The sequence below is a fragment of the Coloeus monedula genome (assembly GCF_965178545.1).
Source record: "Coloeus monedula genome assembly, chromosome: 4".
NCBI lineage: Eukaryota > Metazoa > Chordata > Aves > Passeriformes > Corvidae > Coloeus > Coloeus monedula.
Window position 1 is genome coordinate 42,588,755 of NC_138784.1, and position 14,303 is coordinate 42,603,057.

The window sequence follows — 14,303 nt, forward strand, 5'->3', positions numbered from 1 at the left end:
CACACACAGAGCCACTATTTCTGTGTCATCCACTAAATACTGTGGTTTTAAAAAATGCAAAAAGCCCCTCAAACCCCAAAAGGGACTTGATAAGGCTTGATTTGATGCCCTTTGAAGTCAGCCAGATTCCTATTACTGCCTTCAAGTGACACTGGATTTGGCCTGTTAGAGATACTGTATAGCTAGGATTATTTCTCTTTCACTTGATATTATCATGTCTAGTTGTAATATTCCAATAAGCTCTTTCCCAGCAATTTCCATCACTGAACCCTCTGCAGTCTTTCGTGGAGGTCCATTTTTCTTAACACTGCCTCTTGGAAGAAGCCAGTAAGTCGTTATCTTTAACTGCATTTGGCTCCATACTAAAGCCATACCAACAGATGCCTTCCTGAGAAACTACCCCTGGCCCAGTTATTAATATAACGGTACAAAGTACTGACTAAGAAAGAGAGGAAGAAGGGAAATAAAACAGAAGTAGAGAAAATGAAATTGGAGGGGGGGGAGAGAGAGAGAGAAAGAACTACAAAAGTGAAAGAGGGGAGAATAAAAAACCTCTACATAAGAAGCATTTAAAATAAATCTGGCTGAAACATATTACAAAATCACATTTGTGTAAAATACACGAAAATACTTGTCAAGTATTTTCTTACAATCTACTAATTATTTTTTTAAAAACACATATTTGTGATTGCATTATGCAAAAGCTGAGCTTGTTGCTTCCCACCTACAAAGCTTCAAGTTTCTTTGAAGGTTTTTTTGTTCATTTTTTTATTTTTAATATGAAAGTAATTTAAAATGTGTTCATTTTCCACAAGTTATTTTACAAAAATAATTTTGAATTAGGGATTAGTTGCAGTCCTAACTGTTTCAAACTTCTCAAAACTAATGCTGAAAGTAACAAGTTCATTCCATTTAAAGTCTGGAGGTAGGTCTTTGTCAATCAATTAGTCCATTTCTTTAAACAATTCATTTGAGGTACAAACTTGGACAGTAATATTTAAATTTTACAGCTAAATTTTTTCTGTCATGTAGTGTCATTGAAGAAAATTATCCTCACAAACCTATTAGCAATTCAGTACAAAAATATATTCAAGTTAACAGTACATTACACAGAAGTCTAGCAGAGAATAGAATAAGTACATAAAATAAAACCAAACCAAAAAACCCACACAAAAAAAAGGGAAAAAATCAAACAAACCAAGTGAAAGAAAAACACATAGTCATGCTGAAACACAAAAAAGACATTGCTTCCTTAACTGCAGAAAATGTCGAAATAGAAATAAGGGGAAAATGCAGATACTCATGATTATCTACCCAGTAAAAATTTCCTGCATTGAATGCGTATAGCAGCATGTATTTATCAGTCTGTTGAGTTATTTGTAAAAATCAGAGGTAGTATTGAATAGTGGGGTAATATTGCATCTGGTGCTGAAAGTGCTGCTTTGAATGAAAAGATGGAGAAATGCCACTAGCACAGAGGTGCTCAGTGAACCATCCTATGTCAAAATACATTGCTTAAAGTACTGCATGAGCTGAGCTGAGGTACATGGTGTTCGTTCTTACATTGTGACTGATGAGTAATGAGGAACGATTCAATTCTTTCAAAATACTAGTATACAGGGCAAGTGGAATTAGTAGAAACTAAGAAAAAAATCTGGATTATTTTTGTTTAGAAAAATTTATGATTAATTTCTAGGTACCTTTCTGTATGTTTTAAAACAGTTTTATCAATAAAGACTTACTCATTAATGGCATAAGAGTGGTGTCAGTCATTTTTGTTTCCATAGAAAACGCCTGGCTCTAAGAAAGCCAACTCCCTGGCTTCCTATTACCCAGAAGATAAGGACTGTTCATTTTTTTTACTATTGCTTGTGCTGATATGTTTGTATCTGTAACTATACAATGTATCTTTGTCTTTCTTCCCTTTTGCAAAATGAAAGTACCTTTTTCATGTTTTCTTTCTTCTGATTATCAGCTGAATGAAGTGAAAGATCAGCTTTCTTTTTTTTTCCTGAAATAATAGTAAGTCTTAAAAAAAAAAAATCAAGTACAAGTCTACAAGAAGGTTATAAAAGAAAAAGAGTAGTATCTATCCCCTATCTTTGGTGTTCTAAAACAGGGAATTCACTAAGTAGGGAGTGAGTTGCTGGAAGTGTTGCAAGGCGTAAGTGTTACACACCCAGCCTTTCCTATTTCAATGCCCATCATAATGACTATGTTACAAGTTTCTTGTTTATATGCAGTGCAGTGAGTGACATAACCCTGATTTGGAGGTCTTCTTCACCCATTCACCCTTACTTAGCAGCTCAAACAAACTATTAGTAGGTTAGGAAAAAAGAAAACAGTAATTAAAAGTTGCATCATTAATCTGTGTCCCCTTTGTGTTACAGCAGTTTTTCACTAAACCTGGGACTGTGAAGGGATTACAAAGAAGTTGATTAGTCAAATCCTTTTTAAGGTTATGTGATTTTTTTTTCCCCCCAGGCAAAAGTGGAAAGACCATGGCAATAGAAAGTAAGTGGTCAAGGCAGTGTCTTCTCCCTTCAAAAGACCCAACTGCTGATGAGGTAGAAATTGCATGGTGTGATCTCCTAGTCTTCCTCTGCAGACTCTTGTGAGGACGTTTCTTCAGTCTCTTCCTAGAATACACAAATAGGAATAATAAATAGGAATAATAAATACTCTGGTGACCATGCATCTTAGGCTGTCACTTCAGTCATCTCTCACGCAGCTGACAATTACCTCTTGAGCTAACAAAATGCCCTTTACAGCTCCTGTGATATCTAAAGAAGCCACCATGGGGAGGAAGGGAAGGTACCCTGCTCTCTGAGCCCCCCACCTTGCCTTGCCAGGTTTTTCTTCTACTCCAGGAGATGTCCAGAAAAAGTATTCTGCGCCATGCTTTGTCATGGGCCTCTTACGGCCAGCACACATCGGCAGCTAGAAAAGGGAAGCATTTTGAGCACATATCCAATTTAAGCAGTTACTCTGGAAAGCCTTCTCCTCCTCATTGTCCCTAGTGCTGCTTTATGTCTGCCTTCAGCAAGCCTGACCAAATGTGATGTTCTTATGCTGCTTTTTTAACAAATGTGCAGTACTTTTCAGGACATGGATGGTGAACTGGGGGCAACTAACATTTCTAATAAAAGGGGCTGCCAGTGAAAAGTTGTTTTTTATCAAACACTGCACATCATCACCTAAAACGGCACGTGAAAAAGATCTAGGAAGAAGAGGAATTTACCCCCTCAGCCAAGTGAGACCTTTGAAGAATGACCAGCTTAAAACTGCTTATAACAGTCTTCATACTTAAATAGATTTGATTTTCCACATGGCTTCATTTTGTCTGGGTGGCTAACTGACACAATTTATAACTCTCTTCCTTTCCCAGGCCACTACAGTACACCATTCAGCAAAGCTTGCCTTAAAGCTTGCCTGCCTTATACGACCACACTTCCATTCATTAGTGTTTGAAACACCTCAGCTGTGAAGGGCTCCTAAATGCTACCATGTGTGACACTGCTGCGGAGGAGCAGCATCAAGGAAAAACACAGCGCTTTAATCATAGGCCACTGCTCACTGCAATCCCCTTTCAAAAGGGTTCGACCTCCCCCTGCACCTCCCTGCAAGAAAAGGCTGAAAAAAGCTGTAAATCCAGGGAATAAACATAACTATAAATGAATGGATGACAGCTTAAAAAATATAACCATAGCTGCATCAATCCATGAGATTTCACACTGGTTTTGTTTAGTCTGCTTTGGGTTATGTGGGAAAAGTGAAAAGCATGAAGGAAATGCTCCCCCCTCTTCCCTCATGCCCCCACCCCTGCTAAAGCTTGGGCCTCAGATATTTAGGCCAGTAGGTTTATACCTCTTGACAAGGAAACAGGCCATGACCCTGGGGTACTCTCTTGAGCACCAGGCACAAAGAAAGATGTAGCATGATCAAAGCCATGGACAGAGGAGAGAGAGCAAAATCACGTCAGCTACCCTCTGACCCTGGCTTTTCAATTCTTAAATTCCAGATTACACTCATCTATCATACAGATGAATTTTTTTTTTCCTCACAACAACTACTGTCCTCTTGTAGCTGGGTTATATTTGCAGTGCTGCAACAGAAATGATTCTTAACTCATGAAATGATCAAGTAAATTTTACTCTGTCTCTGGTGGCACTGGGGAATCCGAGCTCACACTCCATCGAATCCCATTAATGCATAATGCATTTTTCCTGCTTATCTTCTGTGCAGAACGGGACTGTTACAACATTTCAGTCAAGAAGAAAAATGGTATTTTCAGGCACCTACCAGAGGGCTGCCTGTGGAGAGACACTGCAAAATATGTTGGTTTGAGCCTTGGTAATTCAGAACTCAGGATAACTGCGGCAAACCCCGGCTTTGCCTCCAAGCCAAGTATTTCAGTTAAAAAATTACGACTGTGGGTTCTGTGCTCTTAACATAATACAGGTAGACTTGTTTTGGTATTTGATGATGATCACATGCTTAATTTCTTACAGCACTGTGGTCAGCCCTGAGCCTCTGATTATCATTTCCTGGAAGACGGCAGCACATGTGTGGGTGCGGAGAGGCAGCTCTCTTTGTTTTATGCTTGGCTTGTCAGGACACTACTGAAACCTGATGAACTCATTTTCCATGAAGGTAGACTTCCGATCACAGAGTAAGAAGGATGGGGGAGAGGCAAAGTATGTGAAAGGACATACTTCAAAGCTCAGCCAGGGTGGCCACAAGAGAGCTTTTTTCAGTTAAAAAGTTGTCCACTAGTGATTTTTACTGTGAATCTCACAGTGGTTTTTTTTCCTAGTAACTCTTGCTGTAGTGACCAAGAAAATTAATGAGAAGATCTTCCTTCATGCATATCTGTATGTTTGTGTAATGAAGGAAGTTTCTCTCACCTCCACATGTATGTGCAAATATGTGTACCTGCAGTACCTGGAAGGATGAGAAACTAAAAATCAAGCTAACACCCCCAAATATGTAGATAATAAACTAATTATTAAAAATATTTGAGACTGACAGACTTAAAATTCACATCAGTGTTGGGAAATGCTTTTTTTATGAACAAAAGTTTTTCAAAGGGATCAGATTGTTGTTCATTCCTTGCAAAAGCCTAAGATTGCTCAGTTACAGATGAGTGGTTCTAAGCCAACCTATCCTGTAAGTTTCTTGTCAAGACACAGATGGAGACATGATTGCTGCTCTGAAGTGCTTACAATTCAAACAAAGGGATAGTACAAGTCAGACATATATGCATGGAGGGACCCAAAGGAAGAAATGAGTAGAGGTTCTGAAAGATAAAATACAGAAGTATAATGCAGGAACAGAGAGGGAACTTTTTCACTTGTGAAAAACTGGTTGCAAATATCAGAAGGTTGTGCGGCTGTGACCCTCAACACAACCTCTGTCTCTACAGCATCCCCCCACCCCACACTTTCCAAAAGATGGAGGGTAGGGCAGGCATTTTGAAAACTGTGTAACCTTTAGAAGTTGAAAACTGGCTATATGCTGAGACATTTCAGCCAGAGATTCACTGAAGTGCATTGCTTGGCACTGTCAGGGCACTGGACACCTCAGGGGAAGGATGCTTACCAGTAGAAAGCACCCTCCAGGCACTTGCAAGTCCTCACAGACCTGCCAAGGTCAATGGCATAGCCATGTATCATATTCTCTGAGTCAAAAGTTGAAGGAGGAACTGGGGCTGGAATTAAATACTTTGTGAGTCCAGATGTGCTTCCAATAAAGTTGAAGAGAAGGGAAAAAATTAAGAAGGAAAGCATGGTCATTAGAGCAGACATTAGAAATCCAAGTCACTCAGAGTGTGATAGCCATGCAAAACATAAATTCAGCAACACCATCATAGGATGCACTCAGCCAAGAAGCAAAAGTTTCAGGTTACATGGCAGCTTTAATTCAGGTTGTTCTCACTTTCTAGGTACATTCACTGGAGTTGTGAAAGCAGAATGGTGACATGTGTTAATTGACCATAAATGTGCATTGACAATACACAGTTTTGCCTTGAATGGCTACTCCCCAGGTTATTTGTCTTCTGCTGCAGCAAGCTAGTGGAGAGGCTGGGCCAGCAGACTGCAAAAACAAACCTGAGAAAGCGTCAAACCAGGCTGGATCTGGCTAACAGGGAAGCCACAGCCATGAAGAGCTCAGGGTGAGTAGGACAAACACTCGAACGACAGGGTGAGTACTCATATGCATAGCTCAGGCTTTAGTCTTGCTGCTAAGACAATATCCCAGGTGACTCTCCATGAATCCGTGTGTACATCCCCATACATGTATCCTTGTGGACTGATTGGCACAGGGACATGCTGCAGATGCAGTTTTGCTTGGCACATGATGCCCTTGGTCCCATTCATGGGTCCCATGTATGGGTATGCTTATCCTGAGCTGCTGCAGGACACAGCATGATATTGCATGACAAACACAGCACACTGAGCTGTTTCCACCCTGAACTGCTGTAACTGCCCTGACAGGTGCAGAGTGATGGGGAGCTGCTGTGTCTCCCAGAACAGAGCTGCAAGGCGGCTTTCTCCAAAGCTCCTGTGTGCACAGATGCTTAACAGGTCTTTTCTTGAGGGGCATTACTGGTGAGGGGCATCGCTGGCAAGGGGCTGGCAGATGTGGACACTAGCCTGGACCCTCATCTCTCACCAAGGTTGGCTTCCAGCAGCAGAGGAAGGACAAATATTTTCCAATGACTCATAGCAGGTATCTGCCCTCAGAAGGGCAACTCTGCAGGGGATTGGTACCACAGTTTTTAGCCCTGTTTTAGCAGTGGTGAAGGTAACAAGAAAGGAACAGGAAGCAGGACAGCAGGTTTCAGTTAGAAGTGCCATCTGCAGCATGTTTATTCGGGCTGGCCAACACAGAATTTTAAAATATGACAACCGTGGTGGGATCTGGTTGCCTGAAGATAGCACCTGAGGCTGTTTTAGATGCCCTGGATATCTAATCTGGTAAGATAAGTCAGAAAGGTCTCCTTTATCATGCCCTCCTTCTCTGTGTGGATGCCTGTGACCCCCAGGAACACCCAATGGGCACAGAACATTTGTGTTGAGATGTGGACCCATGAACCCTCTCCAGAATGATGAAGTTGAATCTCTGCTTTGGAAGTCTTGCAGCTGTGGAAAAACAAACTGGTTTATACTGCAGGAATATGTGAAGTGGTAGCCACTAGCACGGGCACCTTATAGGGGTGCATCAGGAAGAGTGTGGCCAGCAGGTTGAGGGAGGTGATCCTCCCCCTCTACTCGGCCCTAGTGAGGCCACATCTGAAGTGCTGTGTCCAGTTCTGGGCTCCTCAGTAGAAGAAAGAGAAGGAGTTACTGGAGAGGGTCCAGCGGAGGGCAGCAAAGATGATTGAGGGGCTGGAGCATCTCTCTTATGAGGAGAGGCTGAGGGAGCTGGGCCTGTTTAGTCTGGAGAAGACTGAGAGGGGATCTCATTACTGCACATAAGCATCTCAAAGGCGGGTGTCAAGACGATGGTGCCAGACTCTTTTCAGTGCTGCCCAGCAACAGGATGAGGAGCAGCGGCCATAAACTAAACCACAGTAAGCTTCCCCTCAACCCGAGGAAGAACTACTTCACACGGAGGGTGGCAGAGCCCTGGAACAGACTGCCCATGGAGGTCATGGAGTCTCCCTCTCTAGAGACATTCCAAACCCACCTGGTTCCTGTGTCGCCTGCTCTAGGTGACCCTGTCTTGGCAGGGCAGTTGGACTGGATGATCTCCAGAGCTCCCTTCCAACCCAAATGATTCTGTGATTCATTGCTAAACCTCAGAGGTGGTACCATGCAGAATGGAGCTGTGCCATAAATGATTGTATTTAAACTTCAGCATCTTTTCAGATCAAAGTCACTCCCTTACCTCAAGAGACTTCTTTCCCACTACATCCCGTGCTGGTGAAATGTAAGTCTACCTGCTGCCCAAGACTTCTGTTTGGTGACCCACACTTGTTTGGTGCAGGCTATTTTTTCTGGAATTACAAGCAGCCAGTAGCATCCTAGTAGCCTGAAGAATAGACATACTTAGTTTGGTCTTTGTACATCCTCTGCATTATTTTTGGTGGACCCCCACAAATCGATAACAACAAAACCTGATGGTGAGACAATCATTGGTGTCTGAGAAGAGCATCTCCCACTTGCAGAAGAGTAACTGTGGTATTTTTGTAAAAATGTTTATTCTGTTCTAATACCCTAGGCAAAACTTCAAGGTTAAATGTCTTTGCCCCATGAAACTCACTGGCAGGTCAACTGGCAATTCAGTTTTTTCACCTTCTGCTCATGAATTTCTGAACAGCAGACTTCAAAACTAAAACCCATTTTGTGAAATAAACTGCAGGATCACAGTAATGCTGCATATGGAGCCTCTGAATTTGTTAGAGCTTTTATTTTATAATGAAGTATTAGCTATTGGCACAGATTTTGCTGGCTGCTTTCTAAGCCCAAGAGGGTATGCTTGAATAGATATGTCAAAAAGAACTGCTGACAAGAGCAGCTTGCAAACTGTGGGCCATTGTCTGCTGTTAACATGTCTGAAATCCCCTGGCATGCAAGCTAATATTTTCAGGAGTCCCTGAAATATAGGGATAGGAATAGATGGCTTCTAGAGCGGATGCCAGGGCCCAGACTCTGCCCAGCTGAGACAGTGCCATCCCAACTGCTCCACAGCCGACACACCAAACTGCTTGAGAAATTCTTACAGCACTAACAGGCACTCAGAGTAGGTTTGTTCTGTGTGAAGCTTAGGGTGGGACCTGCTGCTTTGAGCTCTGCACTCTCTGCAAAGCGCACTAGTGAGCTCAGTGACAGGTGCCACTCAGCAGTAAAATTTAACTCCAGAAGATGGATTCAGAACTCAAATTGCTGCAGGTATACTTCACATGTCACAGTGAAAGGATTTATTAGGGCAGAAGAGATCACTGTGACCATATACAGAAAAGGCCATACAACCCTTCTTACTGCTGGACTAAAAAAATATTTTAAGGAATTATTTCAGTACAAAAACTCTGTATCTAAACACATATAAGTCAGCCAGACCAGAAGCAAGCAATTTCTGTGCACTGCAGCTGTCAGCATGCTAGAAGGAGCACAAATCCTTTAGCTTGGTGCCTAAAAGGACAGTTAAAAACTGCCTACAGAGCAGTTCTGAGACGCCCTGCCTTCTCTCAGCACTGCTTCTGCAATCATAGACTAAGTCATGAGACAGCCCTGGGAGTAGTGAGCAGGTAGGTCTCCCCCAAGGAAGTAAAACTTTCAGTACTTAAATGACATTAAATATAAACAAAGAGACAAATAGAGAGATGGCAGCAGATGGGGCAGTTTTGGGTGGAGATGTAGGGACTGGAAGTCAACATTCTTGCTTTAAATGTGTAACTTCTTACTGACCTAGCCTCTAATACCCCACTTCATTATGTAAAGATGTTGGTCTTCAAAAGACCACAGATTTGGCCACAGCATGATGGCATAGCAATATTTAGATACCAGCAAGCAGCCTTGCTGAGCTGCTGGTTAACTTTCCCAATGCTCAAGTGCTTGCTGGTGGGCGTGTGCAGAGCAGCCTAATGCTCTTGGGAGCTGTCTAAGGGCTATAAAGTATCTTAAAGATTACTTTGACTTAGTGGTGTCATCAAAGTTTTCACACTCAGGAAGGCAATGTGTAACAGACAGCAAAAATAAGACTTATCTTTGAGTGTGCATATATGCAATAGCACTGGATTGGAAATTCACATGTGGACGTGTTTTGAAATCCCCATGCTCTCTGATTTGAAGCAGATATTTCAAGCTGGGTTTTCTACCTTCTAGGAAGAAGGCTCCCCGCTAAACTTCTGTCTATGGAAGATGCATCTTTCTTCTGTTAAAGTCACTCCACTTTTACATAAATAATCAATTATTCTGTGAAAGACAGAAAGGGAGCAGAGAAAATAAAGCAAAAATCTATGCTCTCCTGCAGGTCACCAGCCTGTGGTTTTTTAGCTGCATAGTTAGTAAGTGAATTAAGTGTGTCCTCTCCTTTAACTGCTGGAATAGCACTGCTTCACCAGCAAAAAGGCTGCTCATGGGGATTACTGGATAATACACACCCCCAGCTGTTGGAGGAAGCGAACTAGCTGAGGCAGCCAGAGTGAAGTTGCTGGGGCTGTGCTGGGACTCAGCTGGTAGAGGTCTGTGAGAGTTAACCATCCTTACACACACAGAAACCACTTCTACAGATCCCCTTCCTCTGCTGGAGAAAGTGTCTCGCCAGGCTTGGCCAAGTTTTGGTCCTTAAGCAACAGGTTCAGATAACTGGAGGGGACCAAGACATTGCCTAGGGGGATTCCCACAGGACAGGACAGGATATTCCTCTTTAAGTTAGAACAGCTTACTTAAAATAAAGATTCAAGTCTATTCTTCCTGTTAGATTAAGGGGGAATCAAAAACTTTTGTCTATCTCTTAGCTTATCTCCCACTAGGAGAACTGTTTGATATAATGGAGTGATAATGAGTCTCTCTGGTGACTTCGAGAGAAAGGGCTTATCTGACACAGGAGTTTTAAATCCAGGAGGGCTCACACTGAGAACTTCCAGAAACAGGAATTAGGCGGACTGACATTTAGTTAACCTAAAAAGTACCTGCCTTAGTTTCTGCCTCTCAATTTCTCTTACAGATGGTCTTGAACGAACCTCAGCTCTAGGTGCCCAAGTTTGCCATGGATTTTAAAGCAGGCCTGAAATTAACTCAACAATGAGGCTTCTGCAAGGCAGTAAGTTGCTCAGTGCCAAAGCCTGTGTGGCTGAAGCCTTTTGAAATTGAGACTCAGCTGCCTAAGTTACGTCAGGCCAGATTTCTTAAAACGCGTTTTGGCATCTGAGTACAGCAAGTGCCTTTTTGACCTCAGCAGGTCAAAACACTTTGAAAAAATCTGTTCCCCATGTGATTAAAAGGAGACTGAAAATCTTCAGCAAAATCTCAGTACTGGTCAGAAGAATTTTGCAGGAAACACCATTTAAAGTCTACAAAGCACAGCCCTAAAATGAAAATGGTGCTTGAAGCAATTGCGGGTGCTATGCAACACTGACAGAGATGTATTTTGTCTTGGAGAGCTTCAACCCTACAATATGTAAACATTTCTGGTGGGAAGGAAATAAAATATTAAGAAAAAGAAGGCAGCGGTGCTGCTAGAAACATATACAACTGAGCTGGACTGACCCCAACTTCGAGAAGCTGCTCTTACAAACCTCTTGTGGAGGCTGTAAACTGGAGGAGTGGTAAACTGCTCTGCATTCACAGCCAGAATCCAGACTGGAGCATAAGGCAAGCAGAGGTTCTAATAATAGTCTCTAATCACTAATATGTATGTCCACAATGAGATGAAAGAGCAAAAGAAGGTGGATGCCAACCTTAAAAATCCCTAGACTTGCCTAGTTCACTGAAATGCTGTGGGTGACTGTGTTAGCTCTGCTTTCTTGTGGCAATGGAGGTGGAAAAGCCCAAAAGGATACTGGACCCCACACAGGTAAACCTGAGCGAGTCTGCCTTCCCCCTGAGCCCTTGAAGTACTTGAAATAGCACCAGTTTCTCTGCGTATTTTATGCTGAATGGCAGAGGAAGGACTACAGCAACCGTCTCCCAGAACAGGGTAGGGAAACACTACCGAGGCTTTGAAATGGAGGTCAAACCCACATCATTTACCTTTTGCTCCTCCCTCCCACCCCCAAATTTAGAACATGAAAAGGAATGTAAAGTAAGGCCTGTTAGATTTCTATTCTCCTTTTTTCTCTCCCCCTAAAAACGACCACTTGTTACAGACAGGAAGCAACTGCCAAAAGTTGTTCACCTTCAATCCTTTATCACTTAAAAAAGCATTGCAGCTCTGACCACGAAGCCACTAGCAAGAGTAGTTTGGGAAGCGCTATCTATCTACAATGATAAATAATAAAATAAAACATCTTCCCCTTTGAATCCCAGCTGAGAGATTTTGCCAAGTGATCAAACTTGTCTGAACCTTGGAGCAGCAGCTTTGAAGTAATAAGAAAGAGATTGAAAACTTGCAGCCAAGAGCCGCACACACCTCATTAGGGTCCAGCCATGCGGGGAGGCCAAGCGGCAGCCGCTGGGCCCAGCCCCACGTACCCGCTGGAAAGGGGCTGTGGGAGGGGGAGATAAAAGCGCCTTTCACAGTGGAAGCGCACTGGTGACATTTTTACGAGCGCCAGCCCCGAGGCTGAGCGGCCCTTGCCACGCTGCCGGCCGCCGGTGCAGCCTCAGCAGGACAGGGCGCGTGGGCTCTGCCGCCGCCATTCTTCTTCCTCCGCGCTCTGCCCTGGTTTTTCTCATCCCTTGTTTTTTTGTTTCTGAAGGAGTGAATTTAATGTACAGGGCTCTACCTTGCCCTAGCCATTCTCAGAAAAGCCCTCCAAAATGAGAAACATATTTCTTAAAGATAGTGAGTCAGGCTTCCTGAGTTGGTTCAGCACAGTTCACATGAGACTTTCTAGTACAGTTCAGAAAACGATTCTTTTCTTCTCAAAAAAAAAAAAAAAAAAAAAAAGCCCAAACCAAAACAAAACAATAAAGCTTAACAGACTTGTAAAATGCTTTTAAAAATGTCTGAAGATTTTGATCACGGATCTTGCCACACAGACACTGGCAAGGCTGCGTGCTTCCAGCAATGGAGAGTATTTAACTTTGAGAGCTGAAGTTCTGGGTTTAATTTTCAGTTTCAGACTAAACAGCAGGTCTGCAGTGAAAGGCAGGCGACAGCTCCTGAGCACAATGGGGCAATGGAAATACTTCTCTCACAAACTTTACTGATACTGTAACCATGGAGTACCTCTTTGTGCAGACGAAAAAGCAAAATCAGAGAGGTTTGTGTTGGTTTTAATAAACTCCCCCCATCCCTGCCCCCATTTACTGCAAAGAATTCAGCTGCTATTTTATTATGTAATGCTTCAGGCTAAAAATATACCCCTAATTTAAGCCACCTTGCCAATAAATCTACAAATACCAGGTAATCCAAAAAGGGTAGTTATTGTTTAATGACATACTCTTCTTGTCATCTTAATATGTTGAACTTCTAAAGGATTTAGAGTGATGCATTTAAAGGGTTTTTTTCAACTTCTTGACTATCTCCACACAATCTGGTGGAAAGTGTTAAAAAGTTTGGTCCTCCTCAGTGTAGAGCAACAACCCAACTTTTCTAGATCCATCTGCACAATGATCCACAGCACAAAGCTTTTTATTTCTCTAAGCAAGATAACCTGATTCAAAGTGAGTGAGGCTCTCCAATTTAATAGATAGTGATGATTTCCTTTTGATTATAGAATCTTTTATGGGAATTTCTTTCCCAATTGAACACATCTACATTCTATAATCAAATCCGAGAAGGCATCCTGGTGGAAATGTGTGTTCAAAACATGTTTTCTTTTAGAACTGAGACAGATTTACTGCAATTTATACCTCAATGTTAATCTATTCTCCTCTTTCTAAACATAAAAAAATACTAATATAAATTACAGTTAATGCCTCACTATATAACACAGTTCTCAGGAGACTATTGAAGCTATGTGTAAGCCCCCTAACTTACTGTAACATGTCTTTGCTGTTCTGATTTAATTTTCCAGAATTTGCCTCAAAATAAGCATGAGAAACAGGGAAGGGGAGAGGGTGGAAGCCATTCACTACCCTGAATCTGATATCTCCGGGGTCCTAGAGCTCACATGTTCCTTCCTTCCAGACTCAAGTCTGGTTTCAATGGAGCTCTCATTTTTCTTCCCACTAATCCTGCCGTGAGATCAACCATTGGTAACTCTGTGGGAAATTAAATACCAGGATGTGGGAAATCTGAGATCTGAATTCAAGCAGAATGCGGGTGATTAATTTTTTTATTTCTCTCATTCTCTTTTCCCATGGTTGTTGTGTGGCAAATAACTCTTCAAACCTGAGATCAGAGATCGCCCCTGAATAATGTGGCTACATTGGCAGAGGAGAGGCAAAGCAAGAACTACACCGGCAATATTATATCCCTCTCTAATATAAGCGTTAGTCATTTCTAAAGAGAGATTTCAGCTAACGTTTTCTGAAAACATTCTGGAATTTCCAGAAATGCTTTACAGTGGGATCAGCAGCAGAACTTCATCATAGTGATGCTCACCATCTGCTGGAGCAGACTTCATAAAAAATTTAACATTTCTTGCATTGGGATCCCAGTGAAAAAGGATTCATGAGACAGTTTGCTATGACAATGTGAGTACTACAATGCCCAACAGTCAAGCAGTGGTTTTGAAGGGCTTTTCC

General features: G+C 42.2%; 1 protein-coding gene across 1 annotated transcript in view; it reads right to left on the bottom strand.

Moving 5' to 3' along the window:
• Window positions 1–2,591: 2,591 nt before the first annotated feature.
• HMGA2 (high mobility group AT-hook 2) overlaps window positions 2,592–14,303 on the bottom strand; it is a gene marked incomplete at its 3' end in the record, with an annotated part of 111,186 nt that continues 99,474 nt past the window's right edge. The window contains exon 5 of the mRNA XM_082281206.1: window positions 2,592–2,639. Coding sequence (XP_082137332.1) covers window positions 2,592–2,639 — 48 coding nt within the window. The remainder of the gene's footprint in view (window positions 2,640–14,303) is intronic.